The 26765-nt window shown below is 42.6% G+C and overlaps 1 protein-coding gene across 10 annotated transcripts in view; it reads right to left on the bottom strand.

Moving 5' to 3' along the window:
• Positions 1 to 26765, bottom strand: part of WDFY4 (WDFY family member 4) — a 286497-nt gene that overhangs the window by 171622 nt on the left and 88110 nt on the right. For all 10 annotated transcript variants that reach the window (XR_005380348.1, XR_005380346.1, XR_005380347.1 and 7 more), the window contains 9 exons: positions 22515 to 22746; positions 21237 to 21382; positions 19890 to 20001; positions 18974 to 19164; positions 12348 to 12500; positions 6358 to 6431; positions 3793 to 3954; positions 3093 to 3184; positions 1332 to 1431 (listed from right to left, as the gene is read on the bottom strand). Coding sequence is in view for 7 of the 10 variants with exons in the window: in XM_038578030.1 (XP_038433958.1) it covers positions 1332 to 1431; positions 3093 to 3184; positions 3793 to 3954; positions 6358 to 6431; positions 12348 to 12500; positions 18974 to 19164; positions 19890 to 20001; positions 21237 to 21382; positions 22515 to 22746 (1262 nt within the window). In the remaining 3 variants the exon portion in view is untranslated. The remainder of the gene's footprint in view (positions 1 to 1331; positions 1432 to 3092; positions 3185 to 3792; positions 3955 to 6357; positions 6432 to 12347; positions 12501 to 18973; positions 19165 to 19889; positions 20002 to 21236; positions 21383 to 22514; positions 22747 to 26765) is intronic.

Below are 26765 nucleotides of genomic sequence, written 5' to 3'. Positions count from 1 at the left end.
CCTGGGAGCCAAAAAAGGGTCTATCTTTGCTGGGCAGTGTTCTCAGTTCTAGCTGCCAGACTAGGGAGCGAGGCTGTGGTCACCAGACTGGAGATCAAGAAGTGGTCCTCTCTTCTATCCCTGCCTCTGTTTACTAAATGGATGAATTTGGCAGGGCTCTTGATGAGCTCTGGTCATTTTGATGGTAGTGATGATGATAATGATAGTGATGCTGATGGTGGTGATTGTGATGATGATGATGATGGCAGTGATGGTGAGATGATAATGATAGCAGTTAGCTTATGGAGTATTTATAGTATTCCAGACACTGTGCCTAGGGCCAGCCACATATTAATTTCCATCTTTAGCAGATACTAATTTTATCCTCAGAGAGATGAACAAAAGAGGGTATGGAAGGCTTAACTAACCTCCCCAAGTTTTCTGGAAGCAGAGCTGGGATTTGAACCTAGGAGGTCTAGAGATCAGAGCCCCAGTGCTTAAGCAGAACACTATATTCTCATTCAAAAAGATGAAAAAGAAAAGAGTTGAACTAGCTCATCTCCAAGGCATCTTCCATTTCTATCATGCTCTGATTCGAGGAATGCAGACTTTAAGCACTACTTGCAAGGCTGTTTTACTGAGAGGTGACTCCTCACCCCATTCCTCCCTCTCCCAAACACAAATACACATGAAAATGTCAACTCAGCAAGAGTAAGGATCTGGTCTGACTTCCTCAGCACTATATTCCTGCAGTGAGGAATGATGTCTGGCACACAGTAGGGGCTCAACAAACAGTTGTTGAATGAGTGACGCTGGAGTTGGACATAAAGCAGCAGTCAGGGAGAGAGAATTAATGGAATTTTATGGTTAACACGTTGTTTTCAAAGTTAATTGAAAGCAGATACTTGTTTTTCTAACTTGGAAAAATAACTGAAAAATTGAGAATAAAATAGCAGAAGAATTTGGCAAGCCTTTTCCTTGATAGATGTTATTTAGGCTAACCATTTCTCCATTCTATTGTCTGCCAAGTACAGGACGTCAAAATCAGTAGTTGTCACAACTGCCAAAACAATAACAATTATACTATAGCAATGGTGACAAAAGGAGCCTATTGTAATTTTACCAAATCTGTTTGGAGTTACTCATGCCCATTGCACATTTGTATCAGAATATCTTAGGGCAAGGTCTGCTTTATTTGGTGGAGAGAATATAATTTTCTTTCTGACTGGTGCAGGAAATACACTGCAGAAAACCAACTCAGAGACGCTAAACTTTTCATTAAGAAAAGGTTTTAATACTGCACCCTGTATGAGGCAACCTCATGCCAAATCACTCTTCCCAGAACTACTTACTCAGAGGACAGATGAAGTTGGGAGGAAGATATTACACTGAACAGCATCTCCAGCAACTGGTTTCTGAGCCAGATTGTCTTTCCAGATGTTTGGCTTCCAGCTACAAAAAAGGGAAATTCAGATTTGAGAGAAAACGGATGTAAAGAGACATAATATGTGTTGCAGTAAGCAATCATTCACCAAATGCTTAGTTCACACAGGAATTTGTGCATGGATGGGACTCGAAATTTTGGCGTTGGAGTCTAGACTTCTATGCAAGACTTAAAAATAATTTCAGGAAATGTTTCTAAAGTTCCCTTTACCTGGAAATGTTTTTGATGCTTCCTACCGCCCCCCAAAACAATCCTAAAAATAAGGTCAAATTTATCTTTCACTAGAAGAATGTTTTTTTACATTATCATAGGCTGCAACATTTCTTGACCACCTACTATTTCCTGGGCATTATGGGAGGTATTGGGAACAGAGTGGTAGAGATTTTTAGTACTCAATCTCAATGTGCTTCCAGGCTAGGCCTTTGGCATGCCAATATTACACTAAAAACAGAGCTTGGATAGTAGAGTTCAGAATGAGGTCCCTATAAGGAGGGGGACTAAATTTTGTCCCATTATCCATTCATTCATTCCCTTGGTTAACCAGTTATTTTACAACTAATTTAGGCCACACAAACCATGCTGCAGAAATAGGACTGATAAGACAGCTTGGAGAAGTAGAGTCAGATTTCTCTCTGGGATTCTGACCCCAAAGGTCTTAATCTCTCTGAGTTTCCATTTCCTCATCTGCAAAATGGGAATATCAATTCCTACTATTCAGATTTTTGACCTAAGGATAAGAGATTTTTCTAGATTAAGTAACACTGTCCAAAAGAATCTTTTGCAATGAAAGGAATGCTTTGTACCTCCTCTGTCCAACATAGTAACCACTAGCCTCGTGTGGTTATCAAGTACTCAGAACATTGCTAGTGTGACTAAGGAATTGAATTTTTAATTGTATTTCATTTCTATCAATTAAAATTTAAATTTTAGTGGCCACATGTGGCTAGAGGCTCCCATCTTGGACAGCACGGATCTGGAGGGCCCAGAACAAAGTAGCCAGTGATTGTTCCCTTCATATCTGCCCTAACAGAAGAAACATGACATAGCTTTTGTTCTTCACCTGATTGGGAGGAGAGAAACTCAAGGAAACAAATCACAGATCCATGCATTAGAGTAAGCCCAAGGGCTCTAGAAGCAGAGGAGGTGACTTGATCTGGCTTGGTGGGACTGGGAATGGTTAGTGCAGTGGGCAAAGTAGGGAGTGGGGTGAATCAGGGGAGGCATTTCTGCCAAGGGAACAGCATGTGCAAAGCATGGCTGGAGGGCAGACCATCACACATGAGGATGTGCAGGTGCTTCACAGCGCTGAATATGGGGTTCATTGGAGGAGCAAGGGTAGGAAAGATTCAACCAGGAAAGTAGGCAGAAACTGGATCTTGAAGGATTCCACCTGTTGGCCTATAGGGAACTGAGTTTTATCCTGGATGTCTTAGAAGACATTTAAGGTTGTGAAGGAAGAATATACAATTTGATCTGATTGCAGTCCTCCTCATAAAACTAAGACCTCACAAGCCAGTAATTGGGAACAACTGCTCAGTTGTGGATACCTTCCCTGTCCTTCACCTCAGCCCTTTCCTCTACACAATGGCCCCAATACAGGTGGCTCTCAGGGGTGCCATAAGACTCAGCCTGCAGCCTTCAGGCTGGTGTCTGAGAAAGGTCTTCTCACCAGGCACCGAGGAGTCCAGGCCCCCATCCACGCAGATCTCCCTCTCGTTCACCGAAGAAGGCTTGAGAGTGTACACAACAAACAGCCCGATTCTTAATGCAGAAAGAGAAAGATCATTCAATGCTGGGCTCAACCCATGTTTGCTCAACACATATAAAGGTTTTATACATAGATCCACCAAAATCAGCCTCAAGGCAGGGTTTGAGGTGCATCATGTTATTCTGTGATCAATGCAGTGTTTCCAGAGACTTCTAAAATCTGTCAGGATTCATCAGAGCAGTTAGCTCTAGCTCTGCCAGGTCAACAGAACAGATAGCAATGAGGACGAAAAAGGCTAAATAAATATCATGCCAGCTGGGCCTGTCCTTTGGGAAGTCTGCAAAAAGCAGACATGTTAGGTCAATGGCTGATGAGGATGACTATGCTCATGGATATTCTTGAACTCTTGGTGTAGCAAGTGTGTCTGAGCACCAGGGAGCAGTGAGCACATGGCCCTTCTGGGAGTCTAGCAGACCCACCCGTTTTCTCAACTCTCAGCCCTGAACAGGACCTCTAGAAGATTCCAAGGAAATGGAATCTGCCATTGCATTGAAGGGTAATGTTACTGGGTCGAGTGTGGTCAGGAGAGAACTGGGGCCTATATTCCCTTGTTAAATGGTCCCAAGGTTCTGCCCACCCTCTGGGAAGCCTGGCACAGTACCTGAGCAAGTCTTGGATGTTGAAGTGGCCCCTCAGCTGACAGCCCAGGATGGCAATGATGGTGGGGATCTTGGAGAAGGTGAGGCCCGGCTCGTTGAAGAGGAAGATGAGCTTGGGTATAAGTTGTGCCTGGTGAGCAACTTCAGCATTCCGGGGTCCTTCCCTATGAGCCCAGGAGAGAGGCAGTAAAAGCTTTTACTGGAATGAACCAAATTTGCTATGTTTCTTCGAAAAGGTTTCCCAGGCTGGGCTTGCTCTGTGGCCCTCTGACTCCAATGCTCTCTTGGCAACTCATCAAAATGCTGTCAGACACCCATTGAATATGTGTCTACCAAGTGCCAGAGTTGCTCAGGGATGAGCCTCCCATGCCCTTCCACCCCCGGAAACTGCCTTCAAAGACAACCCCCAGTTATCGACTTTTAAATTCCAAGCCTCAGGGAAAACTAATGCTGGTCTCAGAAAACTCAGAACAAAGAGAGCAGACTCGCATGCGACCGCGGAGCACTTCCCAAAAGCCAGGAGCGCGGGGCCCTCAGCGAGTCTGTCTGGGTATAGGCTCTTCCTGCCCGACTCAAACCACAAAATGGATGAACACGCCACTAAGAGTCAAAAGGGAAAAAGACAGAATTCAAGCACCCGCATCCTCCTTCTTAGGATAATCACAAATTCAATTTCCAGTAAATTCTACTCCCCTGAAGAAAAGAGCTCCCAGATCTTCCAGAAACAACAAGTACAGAAAGTGGGAAAGAAAAATTAAAGGGATGAAGGAGGGTGAATTTGGGTGGATGGCTCCTTCTTGAGCTGTCTTTTCAGTACTAATATAAGAAATTCTGCCAAGCTCCACATCTCTGATACACAAAGAGGCAGAACCAGCCCAGTTCTGTGTGTGGTTTGTATTCCTCAGCCTAACAAGGAAGATGTGCACTCATCTGCCTAGAAGTTCCTGCTATGTTTTGTGCTCTTTCTTATCACAGCACTAAGCAGCGTGTTTTTCTGTATTCCTTTTCCACAAGACTGTCCTGTCTTCTTGAACTTCCAGCAATAAAAACTGGGTGTGAAATGGGAATGGGTTCATAATTAGTATTCAGCGAGTGGCTAAGTGAAAAGATGTTTATGAATATATTCAAAACATCAAAGGTGCTAATGATAAGCTGAAACAGACCTCCATGAGGAGGCAGGTGGACATGGGTATGACCAGCCTGACAGGTGAGGAAGGAGGTGGGTAGCTATGGTGGCTTCCCTGACTATCTTATCCATTATTCTAATCCCAGTCCCTGGTTTTCTTTTGGGACCTGTCTCTTTTTAACTCCCCTCCATCCATTCCAGAGGTGAAGCCAGGCTCCAGTTTCACCATGTGATCCAAGATGGCCCAGTGAGACCCCATCCTATTGCTGACATTACTTAGTAAAAAAGAAGCCCTCTGTGTTGCCTGTGCAGGCAGGGGATGTGCTCTGAGGAGCTGCCCAGCAGCCATCTTGCCATCTGCCCAAATGAAGCCAGCATGGAAAAAAGCATGGACAAGGTGGTCTCAGATGGAGTAGTGCCACCCAGCCACGTGGGAAAATCTGCCCCATTCCAGTGAATGAGCCAATAAAATCTCCCTTTCCCAACCTTCTTTTTGTCCTCCCCCTTTTCTTTTTTTCTTCCCCCTCTCCCTTCCTTAAGTTGGTTTGAGTTGTATTTCTACCACTTGCAACCAAAAGAGCCCTGGGGGGAAAAAAAAGCCCTGGGAAACGTACAAGGGGTAGTGGAAAGGGAGGTGGGCAGGGGGATGGAGTGCCTGTGTGATGGGCACTGAGGGGGGCACTTGACGGGATGAGCACTGGGCGTTATGCTATATGTTGGCAAATCGAACTCCAATAAAAATATATATGTATATATACACACAAATACATATATATATATATACACACGAAGTCACTTAGAAGGAAAGTGGATTGGGAGACAAAGAGGACATAGAGATGTGTTTTCCCTTGCTGAGTCCCTGAGGGTTCTAGCTGCTGAGCTAGAGATTCCCCTTCTGGGTTCGAAATCCACCAGGGGACAGGCTTGCCCCACATAGGTGAGCCACTGGGAAGGACACTGCTCCAGATTGAATTTTGTGTCACCCCAAATTCCTATGTAAAAACCTAACCTTCAATGAGACAGTATTTGGAGGTGCCATCTTTGGGAGGTAAACGTGTCAGGAAAGTAGAGCCCTTGTGATGAGATTAGTGCCTTTATGTAAGAGATGCCAGTGAGCTTCCTCACCCCTCCCACCAGGTGACATTATAGTGAGATGTCTGCTCTCACCAGACAGCAAATCTGCCAGCGCCTTGATATTAGACTTCCAGCCTCTAGAAAAGCGAGAACTAAATTTCTGCCATTTATCTGCCACCCCATGTATCATATTTTGTCACAGCAGCCCAAGTGGACTGAGACAGACGTGCTGCCACCTGGGAATTCAGTGCCCCGGAAATGGGAGAAGGCCATGGTTGCTGAGCCATTGCCCGTCCTGGCCCCTCAATTCTCCTCCTTGGCATGAAGCCACTAGTTCTAGCCCCCACACTGCCAAAGACCAGCCTACCTTGGTGATCGAAGAATTTCCACAAGGTGGGAAAAGAGGGAGAGCTCGAGGTTGTCTGCGGTATTCATCCAGAGCTGGAGACAACAAACATGCAGTGAAACCGAGATGTGTGTAAAGAAGGGATCCCAGAAAGGGTGAGCAGGTACCGGGCTGGACATGGTCTCCTGACGCCTGAAATCACTAACACAATCTAGCAGCTTAGGAATCAGACCAGTTCCCCCAACATCTAGAACTTAGAGGGTGCCTTCCCCAGGGGAGAGCTCAGACACCACTCCTCTCCTCTCCATGTTTGCTGCTGTCTGGTACTTCAGTGTGAGTCTTGACTGGAACCAAGGACACCGGCACTAACCTATGTCTGGCCCTCAGCCCCACAGCCCATGTAGCCACACACCAAATGCAGCTCATCCTCCCTGAAGCCTGCAAGGCAAATACCAGTCTTCCCAAGTTAGAAATGAGGAAACAGGCTGAGACAGACCAGGTGAGGGACAGGTCCCACTTACCACCTGCAAGTGATAGGATTCAAATTAGAAGCTGAGTCTTGCCTGTCTAGTTTTATGCTACTTCCACCACACATCCAACTTGTGCACGCATCACTCTCTTCACTGTCCTACTCTTTAAAACCTGCAGCACAGGGCAGCCTGGGTGCCTCAGCAGTTTAGCATCACCTTCAGTCCAGGGCGTGATCCTGGAAATCCGGGATCGAGTCCCACGTCGGGGTCCCTGCATAGAGCCTGCTTCTCCCTCTGCCTGTGTCTCTGCCTCTCTCTCTGTGTGTGTCTCTCATGGATAAATGAACAAAATCTTTAAAAAAATAAAAATAAAACCTGCAGCACAGCTGTTGGGGCCAGGCGGGAAGGGAAACTCCTCAAGATGGCGGATATGCCAAAATGGCTGAAGTTCCTGTCACCACCTCCACTTGGGATGACAGCTTGAGCAGACCCTTACACCTCTCCTTTGGACTTCCTCAACCGAACCCAATGCCCTTCAAACCCCAGAGGAGGAAGTCACCTTTGACTGGTCGAATTGCAATCCTTCCTTTGCATAGTGAGGATCACTCTGACTGGTTGGATTGCAATCCTTCCTTTGCATATGAGCCAACCAATAGGAAACTGTTCTGCCTTACAACGTTATGTAAACCCCCTACCACCTTGTCTTGGGGCGACTTCCTCGACTCACTCTCTTTCCCCCGTGAGTCGTGGAACCTTGCCCGAGGGTGCCTGCAATAAAATCTGTTCTTGGACCCTCGCTTGCCTTGGCGGTCTCATTTCCGTCTAGTTACTAAAAAAAACTTAACAACAGCCTCGTCCCCTTGCACACAGCTGCACTGCGAGTTGCATGTGAAAGGGAATGCATGCAGATTCCAAGAGTGAACTTCCTCACTCAGGTGGTTTTCACTCACAGTAAACAAAATGCAGCTGCTAATCATCCTGCTGGAGCCAGGTTGACAGCCTGCCTTCAGGTCTCATGTCTTTGCCCCTTTAGAGAGCTCTATTTCTTATTTCCTAATACTGACATTTCCTAGGGCCCGGAATTAAGAGGATTCTAATCTGGATTGCAACAGTGCATTCACGGAGAAGGTAAAAGATCTCACACTTATAAGTGAGACTATTGTCTAGAGGCAAGAAGTGCCCTACAGTTCTTGTCCTAAAATAGTATCGTTATCTGCATGTACTAGCTAAGAAGAGTGAGGCTTAGGGAGACTAAGTAACTTGCCTGGCGCCCCATGGTTTCTAATTGGCAGAGCCCAGCTTCAAAGCCTGGTCTGTCTGACCATCAAGCCCAACCTCCTGTCTCCTCACCACATTCCCCACCCACCCCCCAACCCCCCAGGCATCTCCTGCAGACAATGACCCAAAGGGTCAATACCGACCTCACTTGAATCAAGTAGGTGTCCGTGGCTCTATCCTCTTAAGAGTGAAAGCAAAAGAGCCTCTAAGGACCCAAGTTTCTGAGGAGGCCCTTGAAGGCAGAGACCACCCTTCTCTAGTCCCTAGGGCCAAATACCACACATACCACATATTGAGTACTCAATAAAGACCCATTAAATGTTTTAAAAGAGTGAATGTAAGGTAAGTTAAGGTAAAATATGTGGATTGCTCTTAAACCAGAAGCACACTAACAGAATTCCAGCTCCTGTTTGCACATGCACTGCCTGGCACACACAGAGGAGGGCAACTGCCATTTGGGAGAGCTGGTGTGGGCTGTGGCCCCAGTAGGGATAGAGGTAGGCAGGCCTGGCACCCCAATATGGAAGTCTGTAGGAGTCCAAGTGCCTGCACGCTTGGAATGTTCACTCATGAAGGTAGTCATTGAACAAATGCTTCATCAGCCTCCGTGACAGGAGAAATGAGAAAGTAAGACTGCACCTACCAATCATGTGTGCCCCTGAGCCCTTACCTTTCCCACAGAAGCATATCCTAGTTTCCTTTCCAGAGCACTGGAACAATAAGAAGCTGCCACACCACACTGGAGACTGCCTAGCACTTTAGAAATTACATAATACCAAGTATCTGAATTTTGGGAAACGTGGAAAGTTGAATCTTTTGGTTATTACCCTGTGTCACATAACCCCTGTACTGCAAATTGCACTGAGATGTCTGGATTCGATTTCTTTGAATATCAAATGGATAATATGTCGAAGTTTTCCCTCTCCCCATCTCTGAGACCACTTCACTCTCAGAATGAGCTGGCCTGTCCCTTCTTCAAGGAACCCAAAGCCTCAACCTCCTGTCCCTTCCCTATTTCCCTACTTCCTGTCTCTCCCTGCTTCCCAACTTCCTGCTTCTCAACTTCCTGTCTCCCCACTCTTTCTCAACTATCTGTCTCAATCATCATACATGGAATCCACCTTTACTCTTGTAACCCACTCTCTTATCTCTGAACCTTCCCTCTCCTTTAAGGACTGCCCCATCAATAGTGATTCTCCCACTAGTATATTTAACCATCGTTTTCTGATGCTTCCTTCTCCTAAGCCTACAAGCAGACTCAAATCCCTTAAGTATTGAAACTTCCTCCCTTCTATTTTCTTCTCTTTTTTTTCTTACTCTAAAGCCAATAAGAATCTATCTCAACTATCTTGACTTCCATCCTCCTCCCTTCACCTCACTTCTGACTCCATTACTTACCTTTCACTAGGCCTGTCAAGACCTTCAATTGACTTCCAAGTGACTTCCAAATTTTACACCATCCTACAAATTATAAAATCTACAACTTACACATCCTTGTTTTTATTTTAATTGATGGAGACAGACATTTGGAAAGGTTTTCTTCTTTTTGAAATTTGGTCCTTCTAATCTCTACATTTATTTCATTTCCTTTTGTTTTACTTTGATCTTTTAGTTTCTGGTTTTTGTGGGTTGCTTGTTTTCTTAACTTCAGCTTCAAAAGGACCAACTTATCTAAAAGTTTACTCAGGGAGTGGTGGGGTGGTGACCATGGTCATTCCGCGAGCAGGCTGTGGGAAGGTGGTGGGTTCCTCCATGGGTAATTTCTGGGCCAGGCTGCAGGCAGGAATGCTTTGAAGCCAAGCTGCCTGACCTCTGCCGCAGCATTTTGGAAGGTACAGGTGTGCATGCTGTCTTGTTTATCAGTGTAGTTAGGTCATTTGTGCATATCTCCTTTCCTTTTATACATGGAGAGCCTATATTCCATACCTGGCTGGCTTCCTGCATAACCCTTTCATCCATCTTCAGATCCAAATCGAGGGCCTGGTTCAATTAGCTAATATTTTATTTAGGATTTTGTAGCTATATTTATGAATAAGATTGGACAGGTCTCATGAATGCTCTTTTGAACTATTAGTGACTTGGTGCGCAGCAATGTACTATAGGTCATAAGGTCCTAGCACTTGTGTGCTTCTAGTTTTAGATAACTCCCTCCTTTATTCCCTGGCTCCTTGTATGTTTCTCATCTTCCTTTCTCAAGACCTATTTCCTCCCCATTTTGCCTGTCCATGGGTCACTGTCTGGTTCTTAAAATCCCAGACTTTGGGAGATGAACTCTAGATAGCATTCTCCCTGACTCTCCATTTTGTAATGAGATGTAGTATTTACTCTTAACATAGGATCATTTGGGGGGCAGCCCAGGTGGCTCAGCGGTTTAGCGCTGCCTTCAGCCCAGGGCCTGATCCCTGGAGATCTGGGACCGAGTCCTATGTCAGGCTCCCTGCATGGAGCCTGCTTCTTCCTCTGCCTGTGTCTCTGCCAATCTCTCTCTCTCTCTCTCTCTCTCTCTGTGTGTGTGTCTCTCATGAATAAATAAATAAAATCTTTAAAAAAATTTTTTTTCAAAACAAACAAACAAACATAGGATCGTTTGGAATCAGAGTTCTGAGGAGGAGAGGGTAAGAGTGTACTAGTGACTGGCTTGACTGATGATCTCTTCTCCAAAGGTGTAGGCTCCAGAGCTTCTAATATAGTCAAATGGAAGGAGCAGACAAGCTGGACATTAGTGTCTTTTCCTTTTCGTAAAAGTGTTTTAACCAAAAAAAAAAAAAAAAAAAAAAAAAAGAGTCCATAATAAATATTTTTAATATCTATGTTATATGAGAAAAGGTAGGAGTTAAAATATATCTATACTGTGATTATGACTATGATATAAAAATATATGTATATTATGCATAGAAAGTGCAGTAAAGCAATGCCTTAAAAGTTGAAAATGGGGATCCCTGGGTGGCGCAGCGGTTTGGCGCCTGCCTTTGGCCCAGGGCGCGATCCTGGAGACCCGGGATCGAATCCCACATCAGACTCCCGGTGCATGGAGCCTGCTTCTCCCTCTGCCTATGTCTCTGCCTCTCTCTCTCTCTCTCTGTGACTATCATAAATAAATAAAAATTTAAAAAAAAAAAAAAAGTTGAAAATGGTCATCTGGATATCTGAAGTAGAAGCTTCCACCCTCACTCTTCTATAATTTTAAATATTCTATAATAAGTATATATCATTTTTTAAATTAAGAAAATCCATTTTTAAAATCCTTCCATGACTGCAGCAGGGATTGGCTAAAGTACCTATCATGTCATGCAGCCTAGCATATCCCACCTGTCTCATCTCCCAGCCCATCCAGCCTCATGTCTCCCTGCAACAAACAGTTCTTCAGTCACCCTTCAAGACACTTGCTCTCAAATCCCCATGGTTGTACTCATCCCTCCTGTGTGTGAATAGTGTACACACCCCCTGGAATGTTCCCCCACTGAACGTATTCTGCCCGACTCAGCCCCAGAGTCCCTGATCTGGAAATATGAATGGATTGTGCTCTCACCCTACTCCCCTGATGCCCTGTGACTGTCTCCCTGTGGCATCTAAGCATATTGTAGTATCACCTCGGTCATGTCCTGGGCCCAGGCGGCGGCTGTGTACCAGCATGTCTCCAGGACACAGCCGGTGCCTGACCCCAGTGGGCACTCAGTAAATGGTGCTTTGGGAACAGAGCAAGTCACTTGAATTCTGTGCGGTACCCTCACTTAGCCGCAGGCCTGCCCTCAGGGTCTCTCAGTCAGCCCTTTCAAGGAGTGTTTGATGGATGAGCATTAGGTGTTCTATTATATGTTGACAAATTGAATTTAAATTTAAAAAAATGTAAAAAAAAAAAAAAAGAATGTTTGTCAACAGCAAAGCTCCACCCAAGGGACTGGGATATATATTTTTTAAACCCATATATATTTTGTACCCTACAGTTTTAGAAGCCTTTCCCAGATATAAACTGGTTTGACCCCACACCAGCCTCTGAGGGAGAGGTGATGCTTCCCATTTCACATACAAGAGGACTAGAACTCAGAGAAATCAAGAGACTTGCCCAAGGCCACATAGCCCATTGGTGGTCTCTTCTTAATTATAAACCCAAGCCTCTGGGCTCCAAAGCCTTTGAAGTTTTCTCTTTCACCACCCTCATGATTATTGAGGAAGCTGGCCAGCAGAGTTTAGAGGAAGCTCCAGATGTTCTTTACCAGGACACACACCCACTGTTTCAGGTCTAATGACTAGTCTCCAGTTTACCTCAAAATTGCAGAGGATGTGTCGAAAGACACCAACGTTGGTGACAGCAGATGACCCAAAGCCTAATTCTGCAGTGCCAGCAATGGAGATGATGAGCTGAAAAATTCGGTGGTTTAGGAGAGAGGTCTTTTTCCTCAAGAGAAAAGCCATTATCTGAAAAAGTTAAAACACAGCAATTTCTTCATGAATGCATTCTTAGAACTCTTTCTCCTTCATCTCCTTTTCCCACTAGCACCCATCCTCAGCCCAGACTGCAAACCCTCTGCTCCCTGGTGCTATTCCCTTCATTCCCATGTTCACAGAGGAAAAACACATCACCAACTTCTGTGGCTGCTTCCCCACCCGTGTTCACTTCTCTGGACTCATGTGACTTCACCTCTTACTGTGGACCCCCTGCTTCTTCCTGATAATCTCCCCCTGTGTCTCCAGGATGCCACTGTCTGTTGGTTTCTTCCTACATGTAGTTTAGTTTAGCTTAGTTTAGTTGTTTAGTTTAGTTTAGTTTTAGAGGTAGAGTTTAGTAAATCATCAATAAACACCCAGTGCTTATTCCATCAAGTGCCCTCCTTAATGCCCATCACCCAGTTACCCCATTCCCCCCAAACTCCTCCCCTCCCCTCAGTTTGTTTCCTAGAGTAAAGGGTCTCTTATGGTTTGCCACCATCCCTGTTTTTATCATTTTATTTTCCTTCCCTTCCCCTATGTTCATCTGTTTTGTTTCTTAAATTCCACATATGAGTGAAATCTTATATGTCTTCCTCTGACTGATTTATTTTGCTTAGCAAAATACTCTTTAGCTTCATCTATGTCATTGCAAATGGCAAGATTTCATTCTTTAAAATGAATGATGATGATGGCTGAGTAATATTCCATTTTGAAGATAGATGATATATAGATAGATAGACCACATCTTTTTTTATCCATTCATCTGTTGATGGACATCTGAGCTCTTTTCATATTTTGGCTATCATGGACATTGCTGCTATAAACATTGGGGGGTATGCCCCTTAGAATCACTGTGTTTGTCATTATGTTCACAGTACATCAAAGCTGTAATCAAGACAGTATGTTACTGGCACAAAAACAGACACATAGATCAATAGAACAGAATAGATAACCCAGAAATATACCCTCAACTCTATGGTCAACTAATCTTCAACTAAACAGGAAAGAATATCCACTGAAAAAAAAGTCTCTTCAACACTGATTTGGGGAATATTAGACAGCCACAGGCAAAAGAATGAAATTGGACCATTTTCTCACACCATATACAAAAATAAACTCAAAATGGATGAAAGATATAAGTATGAGACAGGAATCCATCAAAAGCCTAAAAGACAACACAGGCAGAAACTTCTTGGATCTCAATCGCAGCAACTTCTTGGTAGACATCTCTCCAAAGACAGTTGTGATCAATGAATACTCACTATCTTTCCAGACTGCTCCAATCACTTCTTGGATATATCTGAAATCAGACCACTTCCCACTCCCCCACTAAGACATAATTAGGATGGCTGAAAGTTGCTTCAGAAAAATCACACACAGGCTGACTGGTTTTACTTTGCAGTAACAGTGTCAAGTGCCAAAATAGTCCTCATTTGGCCTGGTGGTCCAATTCTGTTTTTTTAGTAAGCTGGGTTTTTTCATTCTAAAGATTAGGATTTCATCTCTTCTCTCTTCCCAACCTCACTTTGCCCCTACCACCCAACTTCATACCCTGCTGAGAAGACAGAACCCATCAGACATGAACAGTCCCATCTTCCCATACCAGATCCACTGATATCTGTGTTGCACTTCTTCGTGTTACAAGCAGGGTCTCCACCCACACGGCCCCTGGAACCCAGCCCTTACCTTCTTGAGGATATTACTTCATGGGAATTCTCAGCTCTTCTCTCCTAGCTGCATCCATCTCTCTCTCTCTCTCTCTCTCTCTCTCTCTCTCTCTCTCTCCCTCTCTGTCTCTGTCTCTCCCTCTCATCACTTCTTCCCACTGACAAAAACATCTAGTATTTCTCATCTTAAAAAGAACCCTCCCTTGACTCCTAACCCTTCGGGTTTGACCTCTATTTCTTGAGCCCTCTTCATAAATAAACTTCTAGAAAGCACTAATAGGCACAATTTGGCTCCATGTCCTCACTTCACCTTCTGTCTTCGACCTCTTCCAGATGGCTGCTGTCTCTATCTGTCCACCTGTCACCAGTGACTTCTAGATGCCAAATCCAGTAGGGATATCTCTGCCCTTATTTGCTTTGTTATTTGTCAGCATTTAGCATTGTTTGATCCTATCTGCCTTCTTGAAACACTATCTTCTTTTGGATTCTTTGACAACATTTTCTTCAATTTTTCTTCCCTCTTCTTCTCAATGTCCTTTGTTGAGTTTTGATCATATGTCCATCCTCTACATGGAGAGCTCCTTATTACTTCCTCCTGAACTCTACTCTTTCTCTTCATCCATTTCTTCAATATCCTTGAGTGAAATATCATCATGATGATATTGATGACTCTCACATTTATACTTTCAGCCCAGCTTGCATCTCTACGCTCCAGAGCCATCTGTCCCACTTGGCATTTGACCTTTGATGTCATGCAGACATTTAAGACTTAGCATGCCCCAAATATCTTCCTTCCTTCCTGTCTGCAGCACACAGTACTGGTTGCCTCCTGGTGCTATCTGCCCACACTGCTTACAAAGATCCCAAGCCTTCCCAGGCTATCCGGGAATATACTCTCATATCTTGTTGGATTCTATCTCAGTCTCCTACTCAAATCTCACCCCTCCAGCCTATCTTTCTCAGTGGAGTCAAAGGTCATTCTAAAGATCAATCTTTCTTATTATTGCTCATCACTTCCGAGATAAAATCTATTCCACTAAGAGTAGCAGAGTTCTAGTCCTTGTCTGTCTCTCCATACAGGTCATTGTGCACTGGCCTTCATGTCCTTCCTCCCTGCCACATGGATCCTTCAAGTGTTTTTAATGTTAGTCTGAAATGCCACTTTCTTTACTATGCTATGAAAATCCATCTTATAAAACTTGCTTGGATGTCACCTAATTTAAGAAGAGGATGATAAACAAGTTTTGATAGAAATAACAGATAGAGAGGTTTATATTCTAATATGTGCTCAGGTTCAAACAGCAAATCAGAAAATGAGTAGAGTAAAAGCCTAAAAATTATTAAATTTACTTTTGAGCAACCCATTTAATTGAAGACCCTTGCTTTCATTCACTGATTCATTCCATAAAACCTTGATGAGCAACTACTGTATACATGTACTTTTAGGGTACACCAGTGAACAAGCAGGTCCTGTCCTGTTCTCATGGGTCATGTATCTAGGGGGTGAAACAGACCACAGACATGAGAGTATATAGAGATCATGCCAACTGATCATGCCAGTTGTTATGAAGAAATAGAAAGGAAGAAAAGGTATCTAGTATATGATGAGATAGGATGGGGATTCTCTTTTATAAAGCGTAATTCAGAGAAGTCATATAATAATAATAACAGTAACCTTGTTTCTTTTTTCAGACCTGTCATTTCCCACCTGCCTTACCACTCTTTGTCCAATCCCTGCTTCTGATTTGCCCTGAAGACATAAATATTTGCAATATTTCCTTTTTAAGACATAAGAAGAGTTTTTAAATTTCCCCCTTCTGTCTTCATTTGGAAAGGTACAATATATCTCTTAATCTGATTGGTTCTTTACTCAAACAAAGTATTTGGGAGTCTTTGTCTCCCAGTCATGTTTTACTGTCCACGCTGCTACAGAGTGAATGTTTGTGTCCCCTCCCTCCCTCCAAAAATCCATATGCTGAATTGTAATCCCCAGTGTGATGGTACTAAGAGGTGGATCCAAGGGAGGTTCTTCAGTCATGAAGTACATGGGACTTGTAAATGGTGCCCTTAGAAAAGACACCACAGAGCGCTCCCTTATCCTTTCCACCATGTGGGAATACAGTGAAAAGGCAGCCATCTATAAACAAGGAAATGGCTTTCACCAGACACCAAATTGGCCAGTGATTTTGAACCTCCCACTCTACAGAACTGTGAGAAATAAATTTCTGTTGTTTATGAGCCACTGTGTCTATGGTATTTTTGTTATAACAGCCCAAACCAATGGAGGCAGATAAGTTTCATGGAGGGCGGGACTAAGCCCATTTTGTTCATCCATACACCCTGCTGCCTGGCACTGTACCTAGCTCTTGGGAGACATTCAGTCAATATTAACTGAGTAAATAGACTCCATCCATGGGCCTTTCCTTGTCTCTGCCATATCTTTCTTCCTGAAAAACTCAAGCAACACAGTCCCACATGTGGTATTGGCCACTTTTGTAGCTCTGTGGCACATTATTTCTTTCAAGGCACTCTGCTCAGGCAAAGAAAACACTCATTTAGAATTCACAATGCACCATGTCCTCCCCTTAGCTGTAGGGAGGCCACAGTGCACGTGAGTGAGAGTTCCAGGTCTCCATGAGCCTGAAGTTTCTGGAAAGATGGCTGGAGAACACCCAAGTCATAGAGAGCATGGTAGTCCTGGAAGAGAACCTCAGACACTTATTGCATTCAATTTACACTAAAATTATCTTGGTATTTGTCTTATTTTATCCTTCTACATAAACCCACAAGATCAGGAACTGCTATTACCTTTTTAGAAATGCTCACAATAATTGCCAACATCCCTAGCCACAGCAGATCTGTATTGCTAAAGTGGAACATATCCCACTACTGCTGCTTTTAACAACATGATCAAAGAAAACTTTTAATTTAACAATAGCCCCAATTCTTGAGTTTTTTCTTTTTTTTTTTCTTGAGTTTTTTCTTAAAGATTTTATTTATTTATCCATGAGGGACACACACACACGGGGGGGTGGGGGTGGGTAGAGACACAGGCAGAGGGAGAAGCAGACTCTAATCAGGAAGCTCAACGCGGGACTTGATCCTGGGTCTCCAGGATCAGGCCCTGGGCTGAAGGTGGCGCTAAATCGCTGAGCCACCCAGGCTGCCCAATTCTTGAGTTTTAATATAAACCCAGTCATGCCCATTCACTTATTACCAAAATATTTACTAAGTATCTGTTTGGTCTCAATAATATATTGGCAAAGAATAAGGAAACACCCAAGCCTCTAAACAATTACAACCTCACAGAAATGAGGAGAGTCATAATTACAGCACTGGGTAGGAGCAGTTAGACAGAGCGCATGCACAGTGCCAAGAGCAGCCAAGAGTTGGCCGTACACTCAACTCAGGGCTTAGAGGAGAGATCCTCTTTTACATTTCAACTTGACCTGGGAAGATAAGAAGGTGTGTACCTGGGGAAGAAAGGGAAATGGCCTTCCAAGCCAAGGATACAGGTACACAAAGTAATATGATGTGGTTAGCAACCCATGACCATGCAGGATTCAGGAAGGAAGGTGCATTGGCTGGGCAGAAAATGGGGCTAAATAGGACTGGAAGGACAGGTTAGTGGCCAGTTTTCAAAGACCTCTGGAATCCAGTATAAGGAGCTTGAGATATTATATCAGTGACTGGGTGCCTTTGAAAGGTTTGCACAGGAAAGAGGTCTCATCAAGTCTGTAATGTAGAATTATGACTGGTATCAATGAGATTTAAAGGAATAGCAGAAGGAACAGGCCACTGTCCAGCTGTGGCAGCAGTCTAGGAGAGAGTAGGTAGGCCTGAAGTGATACCACATAACTTTATTCTTCTCAGATCCTGAGTTGGGGGCCAAAGAGATAAGGAGACTTTCTCCTAGCCCCCACTGTACCCAGGAGGAACCACAACGTGACATTGTCTAGACTTTGACACTAGTCTTGTCTTTCATGATTTCCTTCCAGCCATGCAGGAAGGTATTAAAGGGCAGTGAAAATAAATAAATAAATAAAATAAATAAATAAATAAATAAATAAATAAATGGCAGTGAACATGTCTCATGTGACCTCACAAATAGTAAATAGCACTGACAATCACAGTTACTCTAAGCAGACACTCTTCTGAATGCTCAGCATATATTAACTCACTTAATCATCACAGCCCTATAAAATAAGTGCTAATATTATTTTCATTTTACAGATAGGTAACTGGGGCACAGAGAGATTAAGAACTAGAGATGGCAGCCACTTACAGAGCCCTTATTCTGCACAGGCATAATGCTCAACCCTCCACTTGAATTAAATGGTCTAGTGCTCACTACAACCCCAGGACACAGGAAGCGAGATAATCCATATTATACTATTAAGGAAACTGAGGCAGAGAGGGTAGGTAATTCATCTAAGATTAAATATCAAGTTTGAAGAAGAGGCAGGATTCAAACCCAGCACCCTGGTTCCTCTGCCCAGGCTCCTAGCCATCGTGTTAGGTGCAAAGTAGGTGGATCACACATGATTCCTGAATTCAGCAAAAGGTACAAGTATATAGGTGAGCACCCCCATTCTGATCAAAGTCCCTCTCTGCTTGGCTATCACTCAGCCCTCTGCTGTGGTGACACTGGTCTCAAGACCCTTCTGCTTGGTTTCCCTTCTCCAAAAGTTGCCATGGAGGGAAAGTCCACTAAGGCCAGTGAAGCTCCTCCCTGCTCCTTGGGAATAACAGCCTCTTGGGGAATTACAGGCTCAGATGGGAGGGTGGGATTACCTGGTACCCACGGATGTGCTGCATCAGGTGATCACACATGACGTTGCTGGTCAGGACAGAGTGCAGGACTTTGATGGCCGCATACATGGTATGGTCATCTGTTGCTAAGGAAATGAGGCCCAGGAGGATAGCAGGCCCGCCAATGAAGTCCAGGCTGCTGGCTGCTGGGATGGAGTGGAACACCCTTATGCCTAGGTGAGACAAAGGGGCATTTCATCAATACATTGCAGCTTCAGGGCAATGGCTTTCCCCAGGAAACTTCAAGGACAAAAGAGCTGCCAGGGCTGTCTACTCACAGTAGAGGGGCCTGTGAGCATGGAACAGGCTAGGAGTGGGAGGAAGGGTGGGAGTTTTGAAAGTCTTAGCTCATTGAGCAATCCTACACTGAGTTCTTCCTGGGTCACCAAAAAGAGCTGAAACAGCCCAGAGGATTTCAGATCACTGCCTCTGTTGTAGCCCAGAGTGCTGGGCGAACCACATGCTCTCAGAGCCTCAGGCCACTGGTTGCTCTGACAATCTCAGGCTCTTGTCTGCTCTCTAGGTCCTGCAAGATCGGACCTCGCATCAACTCTCCGCTGTGCTCTTGCCCAACTACAGGACAGCCAGCAGTCACTAGCTATTGTTTTTACCCACACAACTGCAACTATTGCCTCTGTCAAAAGGCCCCCACTGTGCCCACTAGAAAGCTCCATTGTGCATACATGCCAGCCTGATTAGTAGCTGAGTTCAGTAGCAACTGCCAGATGCAGCAAGGTGAACTGACTTCTATGCAATGTGGAAGGCCAAGTTTCCAACAGGGCTAACTCTCCAAATCTCACCCTCACTGGATAGCTGCTCAGAAGTCCAGGCTACACAAGCAATGACAGCCACACACCCATCTTCCCAAATAGCAGTAAAAGGTCAAGGCCTGACCTACCTAAATGGCCCACAGCTACAGCTCCAACAGTTCGAAGAGAACCCGAGAGGTGGCCCGCACAATTTCTTAGCAAGAACACAGGCATGGTACTGTCACGGGATGAAATGTTCATCTAGAGAAATGAGCAACAATTAGTTTGAAGAAATTTTCCTGGAATGGAGGAGGTCTTATTTGTGAGGTCTTGGAAGGCAGGCACCCCCAAGGCCTGGTCCAGCACTGGCACTCAGTAAGAGAAAGTCAGTGAATAAATAACAAAGGAATCAATGTCAGAAAGACTGAAGTCAAATTTCAGGCTTCGTGTCCTGCCTCCTGGGCTGTGGCTTAGTCATGCGGGAGCAGCTTTGGTTACACAGTTGTGCTGCAGATGTCCTGCATGTCACCATGAAGAACTAATGAGGGCAAGGCAGACCGAAGGACATATGGAGGTGAAACAGTCTGCCTCCTTCTCAGGCTAGGTCATCCAGCCTTTGCATGCCCCAGCCTCACCTTTCTCACAGGGCTAAGTGGATGAGTCTGGGGTCCTCTGTGGGTAAGGCACCACTGTGGTGCTCAATAGGACCTCATCCCAGATCTCTCCTCTTCAGTAAAGGGGATGGCCCTCTGTCTGTGAGGGTGCAGAGAATGTAAATAAATCAGCTCAAATTCATCAATGTTAAGCAAAAGAGCACTCTCTACAGGAATTAGGAAAGACTTTACCTAGTGGCATCTTCATCTATAAACATGTCTGCTTGTTGTCTTGCACATTTGCTGTTTAAAATAAACATGGCAACTCCCAGAACATTTTGCAGTGTTGGGGTGGAGGGTGGTCAGTAGCATCCAGAAAAGAGAAGCTCAATAGTATTTTCAGTGTCACCAAAGTTTTTTCAAATTCCATTTGTTCCTGTTCTCCAGTGAAGAATAAAGAGCATCTTCTCTGGATATCCCTGGATGGCTCAGCGGTTAAGCATCTGCCTTTGGCCCAGGGCATGGTCCTGGAGTCCCGGGATTGAGTCCCACATTGGGATCCCTGCATGGAGCCTGCTTCTCTCTCTGCCTATGTCTCTGCCTCTCTCTCTCTCTCTCTGTGTGTGTGTGTGTGTGTGTCTCATGAATAAATAAATAAAATCTTTAAAAAAAAAAAAAGAGCATCTACTTTCTCCTCTGAGCAATTATAAATAAAGGGTTTAGTCTCAGGGGATGCTAATGGGTGGAGGGGCATATGATACTTTAACAAATGAAATGGGCAGCATTGTGTATCTGTCTACACATGCATGAACATGAATTAGTGTTCACTTAAGCATTGAAAACTGAAGCAAACTATGAGATCATGATTCCAAAAGAGGGCAACAGTGAAGGCAGAATTCCTACCTCTTTGGCAATCAGGCGGCTGTCCACCTCGCTGTAAGTGTTTCTGATGTCTGTAACACTGGTGATGGAGGAGCTGGCTACGTGAAGGCCAAAGGAAACCCTTTCCTCTGCAACCAGAGGCATCGCTTCCACATCAAGGTCCAGTCCTAAAACAATACATCTTTGATCATCTCTACTCTCTTTACAGAAAAGAAAGTACAACCTCAGTAAAATAAATATCTATGGCTATATGGCGAAGCTATCACTGAGAGACTGTCTTAAATGTTGCTATATTGTATGTTTGCATGTTGTATGTTTATGTCACATGTTTGCTCCTATCTGTGCTTTTCTGACACTTACAGGAAACTGTGGATAAATCTCACAGGATTAATTCTAATATAAAATAAAGGCATTCAAGTTGTGAAACCACTACAGCCTGAAACATCTACTAAGGAGATGATATAACCTCACCCTCCAAAACCAAAATGTTAAGTGATAAGAAAGCTGACTTATAAAAAAAAAAAAAAAAAAAAAGGAAGAGAGAGATTGGGCTGAAAGTCCTAAGATTTTCAATGAGCTACATGCCATGGTAAACATTCCACTTGGAATGAGCACCCTGGTCCCCAGGTCAAGGAGAGGCACACATGCTACTAGAATGGCATGGCCTGAATAGCCAGTCAGCAAAATTTTGGCTCTAGACTTGACCTCATGGCATGGCTCTGGCCAGTGCCATTTGCCAGAGGAAATGGAAGCTTGAAGAAGACATGGGGCCTAAAGAAGAAACACTCTACAGTGTTCAGCCGCCCTTCACTATGCATACAGCTTCTGTACATAAATTCATTCATCATTCTTCCCAGATGGGAGCTGACCCCCTTGACTTGATGGAGCACAGAGAGCAGTACTCCCTGCTTGAACAGCCAGCAATCAATAATGGAAATGTGGATGTATTTGTCTGCCTGTTTAATAATTGAAGACAACAGTGTACTTTAGTTAAAAAGCTTCTTCATTAAAAGGAGTGTAACTTATTTATCGCATTCTCTTCTCTCTTTCTTTGCTGATGGTATTACCTACCCATTTTCCTCCATTATGGGCTTTGGAATTGAAATCCAAAGGATATTGTTATTTCCTTTTCTGTGACATTTTCTGTTGGGCTGTAAATTTATAATGATCCGATTACAGAGGTCTTCCCTAATGACTGACCTATGCTGAGTTTATTCTTTGTAAATATGCTATAAATAACTGGATGTCCATTTAAAAAATAATATCAGTGAGATCATTATAAATCAAAACACTCCTTACCTTGGGCATGCACAGCTTGGAAGTTACCACAGTATCTTGGGCCAAGTTTGTTAATAACTTCCAGAGTGTCCATTGAGATGGCTTCTTCAAAGAGGTATGTAGGGCCAAGACGCCATATTAATGATGACTTTTGTTTCCAAATTCGAGGGGTGGAAATATATCCATAAACATCCACAAATGAAGATGGATCCATTGAAAGGAAAGGCCCCGGTAAGGCCTGAATATACAACATCTGTTAAAATTAAAAGGATGGGGGTGGAAGGGAAAGGGAGAGATTTAACCTCAGAATTAAACAAATATACCATGGGTATAAAATGATATACTTTATTGTCTCAAAGTAAAAGCTTATTTTAGCTATAAACATTAAAAAGCATACTCTTGAAGCTGAGAAACAATGCAAAAAAAAAAAACCGTTTGCAAAATGCTAGTGGGAGTAAAAAACTGACACTATGCCTTTGGAAATAAATTTGACAAGGAATATTAAGAACCACTAAAATATTTATCTTTTTTGTTCCAGTCATTCAACTAAGAACCGAAATGTCCACTATTTGCACATCCATTAAGTTTTATGTACTAAAATAATTACAAACGTATCCAATTAGAAAGGGAAATAAAATTATCTATTTGCAAATGACATGTCCATGTGGAAAATTCCAAGGAATCTACAAAAAAGAAAAAATGTGTAACTCACTAATGAGTGAGTTTGGCAAGGTCAGAGGATACATGATCAACATACAAAAATCAATTGCATTCTATAGGCTAACAATGAACCTGCAGAAACCCAAATTAAAAACACAACATTTACAATTGCTCAAAAGAAAATGAAATATTTAATAAAACATATATGAAATCTATATACTAACAGTTCAAAAAAGATGATGAAAGAAATCAAAGAAAACCTATATAAGTGCAAGAGACATACCATGTTCCTGGATAGGAAAACTCAACACAGTAAAGATATCATTTCTCCCTAAAATGATCTATAGGTTTAATGCAGTTCCCATCAAAATGTCAGAAGGTTTTTGTAGATACAGATAAGCTAATTCTAAAATTTATATTTGAAGACACAAGCCCTAAATAAATAGCTTACGTCTCCTTTTTTAAAAAAGGAGAGTGATTTTGATTATCTTTTTAGAAAGAGAAGAATTAAGTGAGGCACCATCTAACCAATATTGTTACATAGCTTATTACATACCAACAATAATTAAGATATGTGGTATTGGCACATGGATCAGTAAACTAGAATATAGAATCTGGGAATAAACCCATACAAATGTGCCAAACTGATTTTTGATGAAGGCTCAAAATCAATTCAATGAAGGAAGGATAGCCTCTTCAACCAGTGTTGCTGGAACAACTGGACATCATAGGAAAGAAATGAACTTCAACTTCAACTTCACACCTCCTACCAAACTTAACTCCTAAGAGATCACAAATTTAAATGTAAATCTAGAAAACTTTTGGAAAAAACACAGAAGAAAATCTTCAGGATCTAGAGCTAGGCCAAGAGTTCTTAGACTTGACACCAAAAGCAGGAGTCATAAGAGGAAAATTTGGTGAATTATACTTCAACAAAATAAAAACTTTTGTTCTACGAACTCCTATGAGAAAGAAGATGGAACTTAAGCTACTGACTAGAAGAAATTCTTTGGCAAATAACACATCAAAGGACTAGTATCTAGAATATATAGAAAATCCCTTAAAATGTAAGAGGAAAAACCAAACAATCCAATTAGAAGAAGGCCACAAGACATAAACAGACATCACTTAAGAGGATACACAGATGGCAAATAAGCACTTGAGAAGATTTTTAATTTCATTAGCAATTAAAGAAATGTAAATTAAAAGCATTATGAGATCATTATACATCTCTCAGAATAGCTAATATGAAAAGTAGCGACCACAGTGAATGCAGAGAAACTGGATCACTCATCCATTGCTGCTGGGAAATGTAAAATGGTACAGTCACTCTGAGAAAATGATTTGGCTGTTTCTTATAAAACTAAACACACAATCACCATATGACCCAGCAATTGAACTCGTAGGCATTTATCCTAGAGAAATATGGACTGAAGTTCACACAAAAGCCTGTACACAAATGTTCATAGCAAAATAAAGAAGACAAAAAAAAAAAAACAAGAAAAAATATCCATATAGCTTTATTTGTAATATCCAAAAACTGGAAACAGCCCAAATGTCCTTCAGTCAGTGAATACACATCTTCAGTCAGTGAATACACAGTTACATACACATCTGTATCACAGAATACTACACAACAATAAAAAGGAATTAACCGTTTCACACTGCAATTATTTGGATGAATTTCCAGAGAATTATGCTGATTGAAAAAGCCAATCCTAAAAGATCACATACTCTACAGTTTAATATATATAATATCCTTGAAATTACAACATCATAGATTATTGGTTGCCAAGGTTAGGGACAGGAATAAGGGAGGGAGGTGTGGGTGAGTGGGAGCGGTTGTAGTTTTAGTTTTTATAAAAGGGCAATACTAAGGAGCTTTGTGGTGATGTAAACGTTCTGAATCTTGGCAGGAGTCGTGGACACAGGAACCTACACATGTGACAAAATTGTGTAGAACACATACACATACACACAAGTACAAATAAAACTGGAAATTGAATAAATTAGCAGATTGTATCAACATCAATATTTTGGTTATGAAATTGTTCTGCAGTTTTATAAGATGCACCACTGAGGGGAAACTAGGTAAAAGGTACATGGGGTTTCTTGCTATTATTTCTTACAACTACATTTTAGCCTACAATTATTTCAATAAAAATTTGAATAAAACAAAACTAGTTAACGAGTATCACAAATTTTAAAATGATAATTTCAAAGCTTTGTGAATAAAAATATTAACTAATATTAAAAATTAAGTAATATACAATATTTTCTTCTTTTAAAGATTTTATTTATTTATTCATGAGAGTGTGTACACAGAATGAGAGAGAGTCAGAGACACAATCAGAGGGAGTGAGCAGGCTCCTCACAAGAGCCTGATGCGGGACTCAATCCACGCCCTGGGGCTGAGCCACTCAGGCTACCCAATATACAATATTTTCTATGCAGTAAATTTGTAACTATTTCTTTAAAGGGAAAAAAACTAAGACACTACAAACTATGGTAAGATAGAAGGAACACAGGCATTCTTTCTTCTTTCCAATATTTTTCAGTTATTTCAAAATGTATTTATATAATTTTTATAATAACTATAAAATCACCATATCCATAAATATGTATAGAAGTGCATATTTTTCAAATGAGAAGTCATACAATTTCAGAGGTAGTCTTTCTACAAATTAAATGAAATTTTCAAACAAGAACAAACCAAGTTTCAGTCACCAGGCATGCCTAGAGTGGGGTCCACTGTGCTCTCTCTCCTTCTCCACTCCTGACAGGCAAGGACTTCTTGCTCTCCCTCACTGAAGCTCTGCCCCACCCCTGCAGTCTGGCTTGCCTTTTCCCCCAAATTCCTACAGCATATACTCACTGCACCATCTGCACTGACTTACAAACATAAGATGTCTCAAATTCTCCCATCATTTTGCTCAATTTAGACTCTTGAAATACTCCTCACTTTTTAAATTGAACTTACCTTCTCTCTAAACTAGAGAACCATCGTTAAGCTAGGTCATCCCCAACCTAATGTCTCCTATCTTGTTTTTGCTTAGCAGATATCTGCATCTAAACACAGGCCTTCACATTTATCCCAATTAAATTTCACTTGCTGATCCTGAACCACCTTGTTGAGATCATCTTGGAAAGTCCACTCTGTCTGACTCAAGCCTTGGTCATTCCCCATGGCGTATTTGGGCATATCCCTATGGCATCACACCATTGCCATCCTTCCTGCTAATTGACTCTGGCTTAGCTGCCATGAGGTCAGTTGTTCATCCATGTACCAATTCACTCAATTACACTATCATCTAGTCCATGTTCCTCCTTGTGGCTGTAAATTCAATGCAGTTCATCAAATATTTATTGCATGCTTCCTGTGTACCATCCCTTGTGCTAGGTGCAAGCAAGGTCCCAACATCAATAGGACTTCCTTCTTAGCCTCAAAGTACATGAACTATTTCACAGAATACCCACCTATTCCATAAAACAAGACAGATTGCCAACATGTTTTGCAAAAGAAGAAAAAAAAAAAAAAAACAAGCCCACACTGTAATCACGCCTGGACAAAAACAAAGACACTGATGCAACCACAAAAGTAACCACCCTTCC

Source organism: Canis lupus, chromosome 28 (assembly GCF_011100685.1).
Source record: "Canis lupus familiaris isolate Mischka breed German Shepherd chromosome 28, alternate assembly UU_Cfam_GSD_1.0, whole genome shotgun sequence".
NCBI lineage: Eukaryota > Metazoa > Chordata > Mammalia > Carnivora > Canidae > Canis > Canis lupus.
The sequence above is the reverse complement of the archived record's forward strand: the minus strand, read 5'-3'. Positions and strand labels throughout refer to the sequence as shown.